Source organism: Salmo salar, chromosome 07 (genome assembly GCF_965601325.2).
Source record: "Salmo salar chromosome 07, fSalSal1, whole genome shotgun sequence".
Taxonomy (NCBI): Eukaryota; Metazoa; Chordata; class Actinopteri; order Salmoniformes; family Salmonidae; genus Salmo; species Salmo salar.
The window spans coordinates 63,020,070-63,038,645 of NC_138297.1; the positions used below are offsets into that span (position 1 = coordinate 63,020,070).

The following is an 18,576-nucleotide window of genomic DNA, read 5'->3' on the forward strand; positions in this document are numbered from 1 at the left end:
AGTAAATATTAAAATATACAATGCAAATAACTTGGTGTTCAAGCAGTGCACCTAAACCAAACACTGACCCACAAAGTACCATCGGAGGCACCAAACCTGATATGTGAATGGTAGATACTACATTGTCTACAACCCATTTACATAATAAAAACATCTTTATTATTGTTATACTCAAAAATCATTTAAATCACAAATCAAAGACGAGTCAGTTCCACATACAGAAAGTTGAGTTGAGCATCTGACGTTTAGAAAGTGTTTTTTTCTAACCCCCCCCCCAGAGAAAATTAGCACTGGTGGTGAATACAATAATCTGTCAAAAAACACAAAATGTAAATCACACATAGCAGGCCAGTGCCATACTGGCTGAAGTAGGTCATAGTCAGATTAACACATTTTCCATACAAAAGAAAAGAGAGAACGTGTATATTCTCAGACCATACAAGACTTTACACAAGTAGCACAATCCTACTCCCAGGCAGTAGCACCAAAAGTCTTGCTTCAGCTGCTGCAATCTCAAATCAAATGTACCTAGCAGGAAGAGTTCATAAAACAAGACTTTGCTTTTTAACTGGATCCTTACAGTACCAGTCAAAAGTTTGGACACACCTACTCATCCCAGGGATTTTCTTTATTTTTGCTATTTTCTACATTGTAGAATAATAGCGAAGACATCAAAACTATGAAATAACACATGAAATCATGTATTAAAATCAATATATATATTTTATATTTGCGATTCTTCAAAGTAGCCACCCTTTGCCTTGATGACAGCTTTGCACACTCTTGGCATTCTCTCAACCAGCTTCATGAGGTAGTCACCTGGACTGCATTTCAATTAACAGATGTGCCTTTGTTAAAAGTACATTTGTGTAATTTCTTTCCTTAATGCGTTTGAGCCAATCATTTGTGTTGTGACAAGGTAGGGGTGGTATACAGAAGATACATTTACATTTTAGTCATTTAGCAGACGCTCTTATCCAGAGCGACTTACAGTAGTGAATGCATACATTTCATTTCATGCATTTAAAAAAATATAAATTGTACTGGCCCCCCGTGGGAATCGAACCCACAACCCTGGCGTTGCACACACCATGCTGGCGTTGCAAACACCATGCTCTACCAACTGAGCCACAGGGAAGCCTGTGCATGTGACAAGATAGACCTATTTGGTAAAATACCAAGTACATACTATGCCGAGAACAGCTCAAATAAGCAAAGAGAAACGACAGTCAGTCAATCCGGAAAACGTCAAGAACTTTTAAAGTTTGTTCAAGTGCAGTCGCAAAAACCATCAAGCACTATGATGAAACTGGCTCTAATTAGGACCACCACAGGACAGGAAGACCCAGAGGTACCTCTGCTGCAGAGGATAAGTTCATTAGAGTTACCAGCCTAAGAAATTGCAGCCCAAATAAATGCTGCACAGTGTTCAAGTAACAGACACATCTCAACATCAACTGTTCAGAGCAGACTGCATGAAAGCAGGCCTTTATGGTCGAATTGCTGCAAAGAAACCACTACTAAAGGACACCAATAAGAAGAAGAGACTTGCTTGTGCCAAGAAACACGAGCAATGGACATGAGACCGGTGGAAATCCTTCCTTTGGTCTGATGAGTCCATTTTTGCTTTTTGGTTCCAACCGCGGTGTCTTTGAGATGCAAAATAGGTGAACGGATGATCTCCGCATGTGTGGTTCCCACCGTGAAGCATGGAGGAGGTGGTGTGGGGGTGCTTTGCTGGTGACACGGTCTGTGATTTAAAAAAAAAATTATAGGCACACTTAACCAGCATGGCTACCACAGCATTCTGAAGCGATACGCCATGCCATCTGGTTTGCGCTTAGTGGGACTATCATTTGTTTTTCAACAGGACAATGACCCAACACACCTCCAGGCTGTGTAAGGGCTATTTGACCAAGAAGGAGAGTGATGGAGTGCTGCATCAGATGACCTGACCTCCACAATCACCCGACCCTCAATCCAATTGAGATGGTTTGGGATGAGTACGACCGCAGAGTGAAGGAAAAGCAGCCAACAAGTGATCAGCATATGTGGGAACTCCTTCAAGACTGTTGGAAAAGCATTCCAGGTGAAGAGAATGCCAAGAGTGTGCAAAGATGTCATCAAGGCAAAGGGTGGTTACTTTGAAGTATCTCAAATATAAAATATATTTGTATTTGTTTAACACTTTTTTGGTTGCTACATGATTTGTTATTTCATAGTTTTGATGTCTTCACTATTATTCTACAATGCAGAAAATAGTAAAAATAAAGAAAAACCCTTGACTGGTACTGTACTTGCAGAGCATTGTTTGTGGTACCAGTGGATAATGACCTATAACACACATCATCATTAGATTACCAGTTCAGTAAAAAACACTGATGACCGTTCCCTATGGTTACACTGGTTAACAACAGTTTTAAAATCACTAAATCCCAGATGAACTATTAGCCTAAATTGACATACCAGTTCTACTAGTTAAGGACATTGTAGAACCAATACCCTCATCGGGTGGTGAGGAAGTAGCTGAACAGGACTTTGAACACTGTTTTTGACAACATTGACTAATTACTGCTGGACATTATCAGTACATATGGGTTACCTGGGTGTGGTGCATGTCTGGCCTGAAACCCAGAAAGATGGGAAAACATGGGGCCAATACCGCTCAAGATATCCATAGTCTTAACACATGGCAGACCCCTGGGAGTCCTGCCCTCACTGTATGCCCAAACTGGAGGCCCAACAAAAAGACTGGACCTGATTGGCTCCCTTACAGTAAGATGGGACGCGATTGGCTGTCTGTCTCAGATGGAGGGTTCCGGTTGCCGTACGACCTCAATCACCTGATCCAGATCGGAGATGAAGTGCTTGAGGTCGTCAAGGCAACGCTCCCTGATCTCTCCCAGGTTCTCTCGGAGTGGAATCTGCAGCTGCTTCTCCAGACTGGCGTCCTTAGCAACCAGCATCTTCACTACCATGCCAAACGTCTCACAGTCCTGCCGGTACACCTGGAAAACACCACATCATCAGAAACAGGAGCCAATAACACTTCATTTTGGTCAATTAGCAGATGCTCTTATCCACAAGGAATTTCAGTCAGAGCAATCTAATACAACATGATCAACAAGTAATGAACATCAACTACAGAACTAGAACAAATGAACAGTACTAGCTCTTCAGAGACTAGGAACATCAGCACCCTCCTTGGAATATGAGGGTCTGGTTTTAGAAACTATTTCCTGATGAGCCCAGAGCAAGCTCACGTCTACATGCTCGTTCAATAGCCCTGCTAAAGGAGAAGAGAACACTCTGGTGTGAACAACACACACTTCATTGTGTTAACACATAGACCCAGTTCTCCTGTCAGCACACAAGCCTTCTTATTGGCTAGCCTGGCCCCAGAGCCAATAAACACCCAGTAAAGTAGAGGAGTTGAGGCTCTAGGGCTTGTAACAGGTGTGAGGGGAACAATGAGAGGAGAGGTGTTAAAACCTTGATGAGAGCTGCTGACCCACACCTAGTCTTCAATGGCTCACACAGACCAAACAGCAAATATACTGCTGATGTCATACAAGGTCAGACCTAGTACACAGTCTAATGATTTGATCAGAGGAGGATTGGTCTAGCTTATCAAAAATGTATTCAATCCAACATGAACATTTGGATTACAAGAGCTAAATAAAAGGTCTTAAATCTGTAATCTTTCCCATCACGATAAATCACAAATTGAAACATGCACTGACAAGGAAAGATTGAAATAACGGAGGGAAAACACCAAGAGAAGACACTGTTGAACTGTCATTGAGATGAAAAACAGTCCACCCCATTGCCCCAGGGTGACACCTGGAAAAGGTTCTCACCATAAACATGCAGAAGGAGAGAGAAAAGTGGCCTGTTTACAATTGTGACCTTCTACAGACCAACATGGGAGCAGAGAATACATGCAGGCAAGATCATTATGGACATTCCAACATGGTCCACTCACTAGCCCTTGGTTACCACACCCTGACAGCTCTCCACTGCATACTTTGAGCTGTCTCAGACAGCACGGGGCTGTGCCGTCCAGAATAGTTTAGCTTCCAGCTACAGTCCGTTTCCCAGGGCCTCAGTCTCTGAGTCTGCAGCTATAAGAGGTGAGTCACTGTCAGGCCTTTAGGACAGTAACACAGACCTGTCACTATCTTCCCTTTCTCCCCTACCCACCCTCTTATCTTGCTCTCTTTTTCTGTCTCCCTCTCAATTCAATTCAAGGCCTTTATTGGCATGGGAAACATGTTTACATTGCCAAAGCAAGTGAAATAGATAAACAAAAGTGGAATAAACAAAAAATGTACAGTAAACATTACACTCACAAAAGTTCCAAAATAGACATAAAATGTCATATTATGTGCAAATAGTTAAAGTACGAATGGGAAAATAAATAAACATAAATATGGGTTGTATTTACAAGGGTGTTTGTTCTTCACTTGTTGCCATTTTCTTGTGGCAACGGGTCACAAATCTTGCTGCTGTGATGTCACACAGTGGTATTTCACCCAGTAGATATGGGAGTTGATTTAAAAAAAAATAATAATAATAATAATTAAATTCTTTGTGGATCTGTGTAATCATCTCTCTCCCCTACTGGATCCTGTCCTGTGTGAACAGTGAGGTGAACTATCACTAATCTTCTCTCCCTACTGGATCCTGTCCTGTGTGAACAGTGAGGTGAACTATCACTAATCTTCTCTCCCTACTGGATCCTGTCCTGTGTGAACAGTGAGGTGAACTATCACTAATCTTCTCTCCCTACTGGATCCTGTCCTGTGTGAACAGTGAGGTGAACTATCACTAATCTTCTCTCCCTACTGGATCCTGTCCTGTGTGAACAGTGAGGTGAACTATCACTAATCTTCTCTCCCTACTGGATCCTGTCCTGTGTGAACAGTGAGGTGAACTATCACTAATCTTCTCTCCCTACTGGATCCTGTCCTGTGTGAACAGTGAGGTGAACTATCACTAATCTTCTCTCCCTACTGGATCCTGTCCTGTGTGAACAGTGAGGTGAACTATCACTAATCTTCTCTCCCTACTGGATCCTGTCCTGTGTGAACAGTGAGGTGAACTATCACTAATCTTCTCTCCCTACTGGATCCTGTCCTGTGTGAACAGTGAGGTGAACTATCACTAATCTTCTCTCCCTACTGGATCCTGTCCTGTGTGAACAGTGAGGTGAACTATCACTAATCTTCTCTCCCTACTGGATCCTGTCCTGTGTGAACAGTGAGGTGAACTATCACTAATCTTCTCTCCCTACTGGATCCTGTCCTGTGTGAACAGTGAGGTGAACTATCACTAATCTTCTCTCCCTACTGGATCCTGTCCTGTGTGAACAGTGAGGTGAACTATCACTAATCTTCTCTCCCTACTGGATCCTGTCCTGTGTGAACAGTGAGGTGAACTATCACTAATCTTCTCTCCCTACTGGATCCTGTCCTGTGTGAACAGTGAGGTGAACTATCACTAATCTTCTCTCCCCTACTGGATCCTGTCCTGTGTGAACAGTGAGGTGAACTATCCCTAATCTTCTCTTAGTGCTACACTGGGTTCAAATGCCTTCGATTTCATTTTTCTAGATGTAGATCTTTTACTGCTCTAGTGATGTAAGTATTGTTTGGATAACCTTATTAACTATTTATTATGGATTGATTTAGCATTTTATTTGTTTCACTCTTGATGTGATGTGCACTGCAGAGAACACCGGAAGAAGAATTATCACAGCAAAGTATTATAATGTTTGTTTATGTGACAATTATTCATAAGGGACGGGTTTCCAACTGGCGATTTGACAGTTAAATAAAATGTCATTCATTCACTCACTAATGCTCATTAGACCAAGCAGAAAGTCATCAGGACACAAGGTTGAGCTTAGGTCAAATATAGATTTAGTCCAATTTAAACTAGATGATTAATTATCTGGATTCTCGGGCTCGATACGCCAGGCCGATACAGGAAGCTAACAGGCCTGGGGGAGTGAGTGGGTGCGTGCTGGAGTTGAAGACGAACCACAGCTGAGTTTGGCTGGGCAGGAATGTGAAGGTTGGGGTGGGGGGGCCAGATGAGGACATCTAAGCCGGGTTACAGTCAGGCTGCATCCCAAATGGCACCCTATCCAGTGCACTACTTTAGACCAGGACTCATAGGGCCATGTAGGGAACAGGGTGCCATTTGGGACACAGCCTCAGTCCTCCACCTAACCCAACCCCATTAACAGTTGCTACTGTACTGCTAGGCATTTTCACTTCCAGGCTATTTTTAGCCAATCACAATGTTGCTGGTTGTGGACTAGAGCCAGGCTATGTAAGGTAGGCAGAGGCCATGATAATGAAATCACATGAAACCTCTAATGGCTATGATATCATATGTATGTTAATCAAGAGCCCTACCCATTCACACACATACATAAATGACTGTGTTAATCAGCACTGCATTGTGTTAAGGCTGTATTGTTAGTTCTATAGTAACTGAGATGGTCAGGCAACATAGTGACTGTATTTCCAACCTCAACTCCTTAGTTACTACACCATGAGCGGTTTAGATTCATAGGTAGGCTATACCGAATGTGTACGGAATTAAGTTGTTAATAACAGGAGGAACCAATAAGTCCAAAGCAGGAAGTGCAATGTTCCAACTCCTAACAACGCTTACAATGCATTTCATAGATCACACTGTACTTTCACATACTTCCTGTGTGACCCTTGATCCCACTACCCAATCAGGGAGGAAGTTGCTCTTGACCACTGGAGGTGTGGGTGGGTGTGGGTTTGGGTCCTGTTGTTGAGCCTATGGCTTTGAGCATGGAGGCGTCGACTGGTGGGAGTGCAGGGTCTGATCTCAGGGTTGTGGATCAGAGAGATACTGCATACCGGAAGGACAGGGAGGGGACCCAGCCGGGACACGGAGACAGGGGCCACAGCCCCTCTCTGATTAGAGCCTGGGGGCTGAGGAGGAGGAGAGGCCACACAGTGTGGCTCTGGAGCTTAAAGGGTTGCTATTGAATCAAAACATGCTACCAGCTTTCCAGGTTATGAGGGGTATGGCCTACCTCAAACCAGTGTTCCAAATGGCACCCTATTCCCTACATAGCTCCCTGGTCTAAAGTAGTGCACTATAAAGGGAATAGGGCCCTAGTCTGGTGCCACATTCCAGACGATGATGAATAGGCCCTATAGAAGCTGGATGCCACCCATGCCTTTCTGCCTTTTAACCACTCCATGGAAGTGAGCTAAGCTGGTAGCTCTGCCAAAGTCAGCGCCATTCATATGCCTCATCTTCCTCCTCCTCTACAGTGAGAAGACCATGGAGGTGGAATTTAGTCCAATTTCACTTTGCTACACAAACACAGTAGGCTATATGGGATGACAGGTGATATGTGAAAAGCGTAGAGGGAGCCAGTGTAGGCTAAGTGTACAATGGATGAGATGGCTAGACCAGATTGTGGAGGGAAAATAAACATCTCGCTCTCTGTGTGTGTGTGTGTGTGTGTGTGTGGTTGGCATCTGGTTGACACTTGTTGAGCGGCTAACCATTACTGCAGTGGAGAGCCCCACTTTACAGACCTTTCTAATGTGAAATAAGGGGGTTGTTTCTTGAAAGGCTTCCATGCTGGGTCACTTAACTATGCATGATCTGAGGACCTAAACACACACTTCAATCACTTGATGTGGAAAGAGCAGCCAGGTGAAACCTCAGAGGAAATCAACAGATGTTGTTGAGGGAGGCCTAGTGCTCTCAGGAATAGTTTCTCTGAAGCAATGCTTCTTTATGCAGATAGAAACAGGTTCGAACAATTGGCTTTGAAGTACTGGTTTGGGATGTGTCTTTAGTGTTATCTGACAGCTTAGGCCATCACATCACATACAAGCCTACGCTTCAAACACACAAAAATTAGCTTTCTATTGAAATCTCACTGTCACTTTGCAGTGAGGACAAGACATATTACGCTTCAATAATCAACTTGACAAAGATATTGCTTTCAACATAAACGTAAAATCGTATTATTAATTTAATGCTAGATGTGTTCAGACTAGACCTAGAGGAGAGCTGACCAGATGTGTTCAGACTAGACCTAGAGGAGAGCTGACCAGATGTGTTCAGACTAGACCTAGAGGAGAGCTGACCAGATGTGTTCAGACTAGACCTAGAGGAGAGCTGACCAGATGTGTTCAGACTAGACCTAGAGGAGAGCTGACCAGATGTGTCTCAGACTAGACCTAGAGGAGAGCTGACCAGATGTGTTCCCAGACTAGACCTAGAGGAGAGCTGACCAGATGTGTTCAGACTAGACCTAGAGGAGAGCTGACCAGATGTGTTCCCCAGACTAGAACTAGAGGAGAGCTGACCAGATGTGTTCCCCAGACTAGAACTAGAGGAGAGCTGACCAGATGTGTTCCCCAGACTAGACCTAGAGGAGAGCTGACCAGATGTGTTCCCCAGACTAGACCTAGAGGAGAGCTGACCAGATGTGTTCCCCAGACTAGACCTAGAGGAGAGCTGACCAGATGTGTTCAGACTAGACCTAGAGGAGAGCTGACCAGATGTGTTCAGACTAGACCTAGAGGAGAGCTGACCAGATGTGTTCAGACTAGACCTAGAGGAGAGCTGACCAGATGTGTTCAGACTAGACCTAGAGGAGAGCTGACCAGATGTGTTCAGACTAGACCTAGAGGAGAGCTGACCAGATGTGTTCAGACTAGACCTAGAGGAGAGCTGACCAGATGTGTTCAGACTAGACCTAGAGGAGAGCTGACCAGATGTGTTCCCAGACTAGACCTAGAGGAGAGCTGACCAGATGTGTTCCCAGACTAGACCTAGAGGAGAGCTGACCAGATGTGTTCCCAGACTAGACCTAGAGGAGAGCTGACCAGATGTGTTCCCAGACTAGACCTAGAGGAGAGCTGACCAGATGTGTTCAGACTAGACCTAGAGGAGAGCTGACCAGATGTGTTCAGACTAGAACTAGAGGAGAGCTGACCAGATGTGTTCAGACTAGACCTAGAGGAGAGCTGACCAGATGTGTTCAGACTAGACCTAGAGGAGAGCTATGTTTAACGACAGGATCCTTAATATGGTCCCCTCAAACATGCCTTTTTTCTCTGAGGGAAGAGGGCATCAAATAGCTGTTGTAAGGGTCATGCTCTGAGGTGCAGCTCCACAGAAGGGCTCTGTGTGTGTGTTAGGTCTCTACCCCAGGATGACACTCAGATTTAATGAGCTCAGTAAAACAGCAGAGATGCCCTTAATTAGCTCACTGGGAGCATAGGACAACACACACACACACACACACACACACACACACACACACACACACCACACACACACACACACACACACACACACACACACACACACACACACACACACACACACACACACACACACACACACACACACACACACACACACACACACACACACACACACACACACACACACACAGGCAGGTAGCCTAGTGGTTAGAGCGTTGGGCCACTAACCGAAAGGTTGCTAGATCGAATCCCAAAGCTGACAAGGTAAAAATCTGTTGATCTGCCCCTGAACAACGGCCAGTAACTGTTACTAGACCGTCATTGTAAATAATCATTTGTTCTTAACTGACTTGTCTGGTTAAACAAAGGTTCAATAAATAAATACAAAACACACGCCTCAGGTGCTTTCTATCCCACCCCTTCTAGGCTGGGTGGGGGTGGTATATACACCGGGGCTGAACTAGGCTGGCGGTATATAAACCGGGGCTGAACTAGGCTGGGTGGGGGTGGTATATAAACCTGGGCTGAACTAGACTGGTGGTATATTAACCTGGGTAGAACTAGGCTGGGTGGGGGTGGTATATAAACCTGGGCTGAACTAGGCTTGGTGGGGGTGGTATATAAACCTGGGCTGAACTAGGCTTGGTGGGGGTGGTATATAAACCTGGGCTGAACTAGGCTGGGTGGGGGTGGTATATAAACCTGGGCTGAACTAGGCTGGGTGGGGGTGGTATATAAACCTGGGCTGAACTAGACTGGTGGTATATTAACCTGGGTAGAACTAGGCTGGGTGGGGGTGGTATATAAACCTGGGAAGCACTAGGCCGGGTGGGGGTGGTATATAAACCTGGGTAGCACTAGGCTGGTGGTATATAAACCGGGGTTGAACAAGGCTGGTGGTATATAAACCATGGAAAAACTAGGCTGGTGGTAGATAAACCGGGGCTGAACAAGGCTGGTGGTATATAAACCTGGGTAGCACTAGGCCGGGTGGGGTTGGTATATAAACCTGGGTAGCACTAGGCCGGGTGGGGGTGGTATATAAACCTGGGTAGCACTAGGCCGGGTGGGGGTGGTATATAAACCTGGGTAGCACTAGGCCGGGTGGGGTGGTATATAAACCTGGGTAGCACTAGGCCGGGTGGGGTGGTATATAAACCTGGGTAGCACTAGGCCGGGTGGGGGTGGTATATAAACCTGGGTAGCACTAGGCCGGGTGGGGGTGGTATATAAACCTGGGTAGCACTAGGCCGGGTGGGGTGGTATATAAACCTGGGTAGCACTAGGCCGGGTGGAGTGGTATATAAACCTGGGTAGCACTAGGCCGGGTGGGGGTGGTATATAAACCTGGTATGAATGGGCATCTGGCTGTTTGCAGTAATACAGGAGGGAACCAGGGTACTAGCTACAGAAACACACCGATGAAACCATGACTCGGCCCAGGAGTTTCTCCTGCTTCAGATGACAGGATAAGGAAAAACTCCAGGCCCTAATTCCACTAATGTTTTTCAAGCTTTTCCTGACCACATGACCCGTTTTATGCAAAGTCTCTTATGAGACAGCATGTCACTGTATTATTCTACATATGATAAATAAACGGAAGTGTGTATGTGGGCTAACCACGCCAGAGACATGGCTGTGTTGGGTACCTTCTCTATTTCCTGGGCCTTGGCTCCGATGGCCTGCGCTCGGCGCTCCTGGAAGTCATCCTGGGTCTTGGGGGTCTCATCGATGGGGGGCAGGCCCTCCTCACGGTCCCACTCTAGGATATGAGCCTCCTCCTGGGGAGAGAGATAGAAAGAGGGTGGCCTGGTCACTCCGCTGTCTGAAAGAAGGATTTCTGAATACCGATTCATCCCAAGCTTTTATATTCATTATTTCATTATTATCCAAGTGTCTATTTAAGACAAAAACCTAAACTTTTTTAAGTATAAAGTCCTTCTGCATTGTCCACTCTGCTATGAATGCCAGTGAATCAATATGGGTGATCCCCTCAAACAGTGTGGTCATGTTCAGAGAGTCCAAAACACACAGTGCTCTGGTCAGCATCTAAGTGGAGCGTTCCCTCCTTTTAGGGCTCAGCTAGACTCTGCATGTGCATCATGGGAAAAGTTCAAATAAACCCCAAAACCAAATGAGATGTTAACACTGCATTAAGTACGGTGATCAAATCACATAGCAGAGCTCCAATTAACCCTCTATAGTAGAGAGAGATCAGCCAGCCAACAGTATTATCCCTCCCCCACTGGGTATAACAGTCTGGCCCCCAGCGCTGGCCCCAGCCCCATGTGTCAGAGACTAAGACAGGGAGAAACGAGGAGAAAACGAGGCCAACTTAGATCATCGCTTCTATACTGCTGGATCTCTCTCTCTACCCCTCTCCGTCTCTCTCTCTCGCTCTACCCCTCGATCTCTCCGTCTCTGTCTTTCTACCCCTCTCCCTCTTGATCTCTCCGTCTCTCTTTCTACCCCTCTCCGTCTCTCTCTCTACCCCTCTCCGTCTCTCGTCTCTCTCTTTCTACCCCTCTCCGTCTCTCTCTCGACCCCTCTCCGTCTCTCGTCTCTCTCTTTCTACCCCTCTCCGTCTCTCTCTCGACCCCTCTCCGTCTCTCAGTCTCTCTCTTTCTACCCCTCTCCGTCTCTCTCTCTACCCCTCTCCGTCTCTCTCTTTCTACCCCTCTCCGTCTCTCTCTCTACCCCTCTCCGTCTCTCAGTCTCTCTCTCTCTACCCCTCTCCGTCTCTCTCTCGACCCCTCTCCGTCTCTCAGTCTCTCTCTTTCTACCCCTCTCCGTCTCTCTCTCGACCCCTCTCCGTCTCTCTCTCTCCCCCCGTCTCTCTCTTTCTACCCCTCTCCCTCTGCATCGCTCAGTCCTCATTTCCTATTGTCCTTTAAGGGGCTAGCTAGGGGACTGGGGATGCAGAGAGCTGGCTACGCTTGATTAAACATTCTGGAGAGAGGAAGCAAGTTAGAGTCAAGTCGCATTAGTGACCCTAAATCATTCAAAAATAAGACAAATATATGAAAACGGGGATCACAGAGCCAAGCGTGTAGGGGGGAGGCGGGGCAACCAGGAGAGAGTGGGGCTCTAAAAAAATACCAATTAGTGGAAAAAAATATCAGAATTGGGCTGCCTGTGTAAGCACAGTCAGACTCTCTTTCTCTCCCAGTCCCACTTCAATGTCTAGCCTTTAAGAATACATCATGAAGACACCCTAAACATCCCAGATCTGTGTAAGCCTGAGCAGTTACCCAGGGAGACATGGTGCCTGTGTGTGTCTGTGTTCTCCTAAGGATAACTCCCAAAAGCAAGAGTGTTTGTTGAACCTACACGGTCTCCCATTAAAATGAGTTTACTAATGGCAGAGCTCTTTGATCTTGGCTAAGGTTCTGGGTTCTAAACCAGGGAGAGAGTGGAGGAGGGGAACACAGCGCCTGCCTGCCTGTCGTGACCAGATCAAACAGAGGGTTGGAGAGGGAGGGATGGAGGGGGGGTCGCGGGACTCTCACTAAAAAAATACTTTCATCACAGAGGGTTTATTGGCACACACACACACACACCACACACACACACACACACACACACACACACACACACACACACACACACACACACACACACACACACACCACACACACACACACACACGCACAGGATCTCCAAGGGAGGTACCGTGCGCCTTCCGATCTCTCGGAGGATAAAGTATCAGAAAGTGTCTGGCTAGGTTCAAACGGTTGTCTAAATGTCAACCCAAATCAAAAGGATGATTCTACCCAGAGTATACAGCAAATATTTACTAACACACCTGGCATCAGATGATTCACAGCACTTTAACAGTTCTAAGATGTTCCAGAATAATTTGTCAGGAGGTTTGTTTGTTAGAGATGATATGATGAAACAGAGACCATAGTTAATGTAGCGTCACTAGCGTGCCAGGCAGCTCTGTGTATTCACTATGGTGGAGCATCAGGCAGCTCTGTGTATTCAGTATGGTGGAGCACCAGGCAGCTCTGTGTATTCAGTATGGTGGAGCATCAGACAGCTCTGTGTATTCACTATGGTAGAGCACCAGGCAGCTCTGTGTATTCACTATGGTGGAGCATCAGGCAGCTCTGTGTATTCACTATGGTGGAGCATCAGGCAGCTCTGTGTATTCACGTATGGTGGAGCATCAGGCAGCTCTGTGTATTCAGTATGGTGGAGCATCAGACAGCTCTGTGTATTCAGTATGGTGGAGCACCAGGCAGCTCTGTGTATTCACTATGGTGGAGCATCAGACAGCTCTGTGTATTCACTATGGTGGAGCACCAGACAGCTCTGTGTATTCACTATGGTGGAGCACCAGGCAGCTCTGTGTATTCACTATGGTAGAGCACCAGGCAGCTCTGTGTATTCACTATGGTGGAGCACCAGGCAGCTCTGTGTATTCACTATGGTGGAGCACCAGGCAGCTCTGTGTACTCAGTATGGTGGAGCACCAGGCAGCTCTGTGTATTCAGTATGGTGGAGCATCAGGCAGCTCTGTGTATTCAGTATGGTGGAGCATCAGGCAGCTCTGTGTATTCAGTATGGTGGAGCATCGGGCAGCTCTGTGTATTCAGTATGGTGGAGCATCAGGCAGCTCTGTGTATTCAGTATGGTGGAGCACCAGGCAGCTCTGTGTATTCAGTATGGTGGCGCACCAGGCAGCTCTGTGTATTCAGTATGGTGGCGCACCAGGCAGCTCTGTGTATTCAGTATGGTGGAGCATCAGGCAGCTCTGTGTATTCAGTATGGTGGAGCATCAGGTAGCTCTGTGTATTCAGTATGGTGGAGCATCAGGCAGCTCTGTGTATTTAGTATGGTGGAGCATCGCACATTCACTATCCCATATCCCCATGGGGAGTCTAGTTACACTCAGTCAGTACCACTTCAGTCATCAAGAGAAAGGCAGAGGAAACAGCCAGCCAGCCAGCCAGCCAGCCAGCCTCTCTCTCCGTCTCTCCTCCCAGTTTTTAAAAAGCAATAAGCAATCCGCGTTGTGTCGTGCCTAAGAATAGCCCTTAGCCATGGTATATTGGCCATATACCACACCCCCTTGGGCCTTATTGCTTAAATAAACCACACACTGACCTGAATTAAAGCATGAACAGTTAAATATAGTGGTGACTCTTCCTTTTGTCCAAGTTTTTAATGTGTAAAACACTTCATCAGCAGGACTCACCTTAGTGGACGCTGTGCTCTGAGGTGACCCGTCCTGAGAATGACCAGGGGGCCTGTCTTTGTCTGGAAAGGGAGAGAGAAAGAAAAGAACACAACAGAGCCTGAGGGATGGAGGAGGGATTCATTCAGAACAACACACCTCGAGCCAGTACAATGAAAAAGACCACTCAGTGTATAGTGTGATCTTATTGGGGGTTATAAAGGTGTCTGACATGTTCTGACACCGCCAGGTAGGTTCCTGTGGGGGTGACAGGGGGATACACCACACCTGGTCTACACCGCCAGACAGTCTCCAGCCGGCACGCCGCCAGAGAGTCTCCCTCCGGCACGCCGCCAGAGAGTCTCCCTCCGGCACGCCGCCAGAGAGTCTCCCTCCGGCACGCCGCCAGACAGTCTCCCTCCGGCACGCCGCCAGACAGTCTCCCTCCGACACGCCGCCAGAGAGTCTCCCTCCGACACGCCGCCAGACAGTCTCCAGCCGCCAGACAGTCTCCATCCGACACGCCGCCAGAGTCTCCCTCCGACACGCCGCCAGACAGTCTCCAGCCGCCAGACAGTCTCCCTCCGGCACGCCGCCAGACAGTCTCCCTCCGACACGCCGCCAGAGAGTCTCCCTCCGACACGCCGCCAGAGAGTCTCCCTCCGACACGCCGCCAGACAGTCTCCAGCCGCCAGACAGTCTCCCTCCGACACGCCGCCAGACAGTCTCCCTCCGACACGCCGCCAGAGAGTCTCCCTCCGACACGCCGCCAGACAGTCTCCCTCCGACACGCCGCCAGACAGTCTCCCTCCGACACGCCGCCAGAGAGTCTCCCTCCGACACGCCGCCAGACAGTCTCCATCCGACACGCCGCCAGAGTCTCCCTCCGACACGCCGCCAGACAGTCTCCATCCGACACGCCGCCAGACAGTCTCCCTCCGACACGCCGCCAGACACTCTCCATCCACCATTGCATTGGATGTTTGTCCAGCTCCTGTTATTATTTGGGAAGTGTTTAAGCCTCTGTACTCCTCTCCATCCAGGCTTGTCCCCTCCTATCCCCTCTGCACTGATCAGATCCTGTGGATGGCTGCATAATAAGGGAGAACTGCATTAGGAGACACCCTGCAGGCTAGTCAGACTGAATTGCAGGCCCTCATTCGTCCGTTGGCACTCTCCTCTTTCCGTCTCTCGCTCTCTCTGACCTGTGTTGCCAGAGGCTTGATGCCCAAGCAGCATCGATGCTCAGTGGGCACCACTGCAGGCGCCATGGTCAATTACCCATTAGGCCCATGTCTGTCACTTCAAACACCATGCTCAGACACTCCCAGGAGAAATTCAAATGATGTGCTGGTTCCATATTTTATTAAGAGGGTCCCTTCTCCCTGCACCATATACCATTACATTATTCAGATACACTGCTGAACTCAATTCTGATGGAGGATAAGTTCTGAATGACATTTTTAGTGGAGAGATGTGTGACTGTGTCAAATCCGTTGGCCGACTTTGTGGGTTGAACAGAATTAATTTCCATGATATCAAAAACACTCCATAACTGAATGTGAAAGTGGGATTGAGAGTGAGAAAGACCAGAGAGAGAGAGAACTTATGGGTGGAGGATATTAGTTTTGTCTTGCCCCTGGAAAAGGGTTGACAGAGCCAACATGGTGGCCAGTAACATCTATCTCCCACACTAACATGTCGCCCCACACAGCAGTTATATCCATTAGAGAGAGTAGACACCCTACTCCTTCCTCTATGTCTCTACACAAACAAACTGACAGCGTTTTTATGATCCATAACAAAGTGGCAGAGAGAGCGTGAAAACGGCAGGCCAGCCGACCAATTAGCAACGCTCTCTCAGGTTACCTCAGCTGAAACAGACCCAGCAGTATAAAGACCTTCACAGAAAACTCTCTCTCAGGTTACCTCAGCTGAAACAGACTCCCGCAGGACAAAGATCTTCACAGAAAACTCTCTCTCAGGTTACCTCAGCTGAAACAGACTCAGCAGGACAAAGACCTTCACAGAAAACTCTCTCTCAGGTTACCTCAGCCGAAACAGACCCAGCAGGTACTAAAGACCTTCACAGAAAACTCTCTCTCAGGTTACCTCAGCTGAAACAGGCTCAGCAGGACAAAGACCTTCACAGAAAACTCTCTCTCAGGTTACCTCAGCTGAAACAGACTCAGCAGGACAAAGACCTTCACAGAAAACTCTCTCTCAGGTTACCTCAGCTGAAACAGACTCAGCAGGACAAAGACCTTCACAGAAAACTCTCTCTCAGGTTACCTCAGCTGAAACAGACTCAGCAGGACAAAGACCTTCACAGAAAACTCTCTCTCAGGTTACCTCAGCCGAAACAGACCCAGCAGTATAAAGACCTTCACAGAAAACTCTCTCTCAGGTTACCTCAGCTGAAACAGGCTCAGCAGGACAAAGACCTTCACAGAAAACTCTCTCTCAGGTTACCTCAGCTGAAACAGACTCAGCAGGACAAAGACCTTCACAGAAAACTTCAACCCTAGATCTCTTTTATTATGGGCGGAGCTGGACGTAGGGTGGGAATGTTGGTTCACGGTTAAACCTCATTCTATATCTCAATTCAACATTGAGGTTCAACCTTGTGGGAGTTGGTGTTTAACCAAGGAGCTAAAGAGCCATTTCTCCATACTACGTCCTTGGTTAGAATGATAGTGTGTCATTAAAAACACAGGATAGAAGTCTTATGATGAAATAACAGTAATCCAGCATTGATTCGGCAGACCCATTTCTGTTGATGATATTATCTACAGTAACTGTTTATTCCCTACACTAAAACACACACTATAGTCTCTAGAACCCATCCTAGTTTCCCCTCTTCCCTGTACTTACCAGACATCCTGCTCAGACAAAACTCTTCACACCCTGAGAGACCATGGAGAAGAGAACATGGACGTCACTAAGACTATAATCACACAGGCCGCCAGCCAGCTGGGAACGGCTCCTGTTGACCAATGAGCTACTATAGATGATCATTATGGCTGTTAGAACCAATACATGGAGGACGAGGAGCAGAATCCACATGCTCAGCTTTCTTTCAGCAGAGACAATCACATCTATGGCTGATTCACACTAACACAGCGCACCACTGACCCATGGGTACTTGTCCACGGGCCTGTTTGGGGAACAGCCACCCACCCCAGGGCTGCTCAGCCACAGGGGTACCAGAGAGCACCTAAAAGCACGCCATGGCATCATCAGATGGGGACGACAAGATTAAACTACAGAGGCTGAGGATTTCCCCCTGGTTCCAATAATGTAGTGGGGTCAAAATGTCAATTCACAGGGCTTCATCTGTCTATTGGACAAGTTAAGCTGGAATCCCAGCTCCTCATAAGCTGCTGAACTGAATGCAACCCAAGAGGAACATGATTGGTGGGGAGTGAGTGGTGGGGGAGGTACTTACTTTTCTGCTGGGCGGGTTGGGGGAGACCCTTGCCTCTGTCAGGAGAGTAGCTCTTGCTACTGACGGTGGAGCCGGACCGGCTGTGGGGGGAGGGGGGGACGTCTGTTCTCAGGGGAGGCAAGGGACCTTTCCTTCTGTAGGTGAGAGACAAGGGGATTTTAGTGCTCTTAGGGTGACTTAGAATCAGTACATTCAACGAAAGATGGTAAAGGGTCAAATAAAGGAAAAAAGATAGAAGACAGAGAGAGAGAGAGAGAGAGAGAGATCAGCTTCTTCACATATGTAGAGTCTGAGCGGTACCAATGCATCAAGTCTGACACCAACAGGCTCCTGAACAGCTTCTATCCCCATGCCATAAGACTGCTAAATGGCTAACTAAATAGCTAGCTAAATGGCTACACAGACTGAGTTGACCCTTGTAATTTTATTCTTATTTCTGTCTCTATACACACTCCCAGGGCCCTACACACCACACACTGACACACCAACACTCCCAGGGCCCTACCACACACACTGACACACCAACACTCCCAGGGCCACACACACTGACACACCAACACTCCCAGGGCCCCTACACACACTGACACACCAACACACACTCACAGGGCCCTACACACACTGACACACCAACACACACTCACAGGGCCCTACACACACTG

General features: G+C 47.4%; 1 protein-coding gene across 10 annotated transcripts in view; it reads right to left on the bottom strand.

Moving 5' to 3' along the window:
- Positions 1-136: 136 nt before the first annotated feature.
- LOC106596473 (uncharacterized) overlaps positions 137-18,576 on the bottom strand; it is a 36,416-nt gene continuing 17,976 nt past the window's right edge. For all 10 annotated transcript variants that reach the window (XM_082977849.1, XM_082977848.1, XM_082977856.1 and 7 more), the window contains exons 7-10: positions 17,918-18,051; positions 14,491-14,552; positions 10,937-11,068; positions 137-3,008 (exon numbers count right to left, since the gene is read on the bottom strand). In XM_082977849.1, the coding sequence (XP_082833975.1) occupies positions 2,805-3,008; positions 10,937-11,068; positions 14,491-14,552; positions 17,918-18,051 (532 nt within the window). In that variant the 3' untranslated portion in view covers positions 137-2,804. The remainder of the gene's footprint in view (positions 3,009-10,936; positions 11,069-14,490; positions 14,553-17,917; positions 18,052-18,576) is intronic.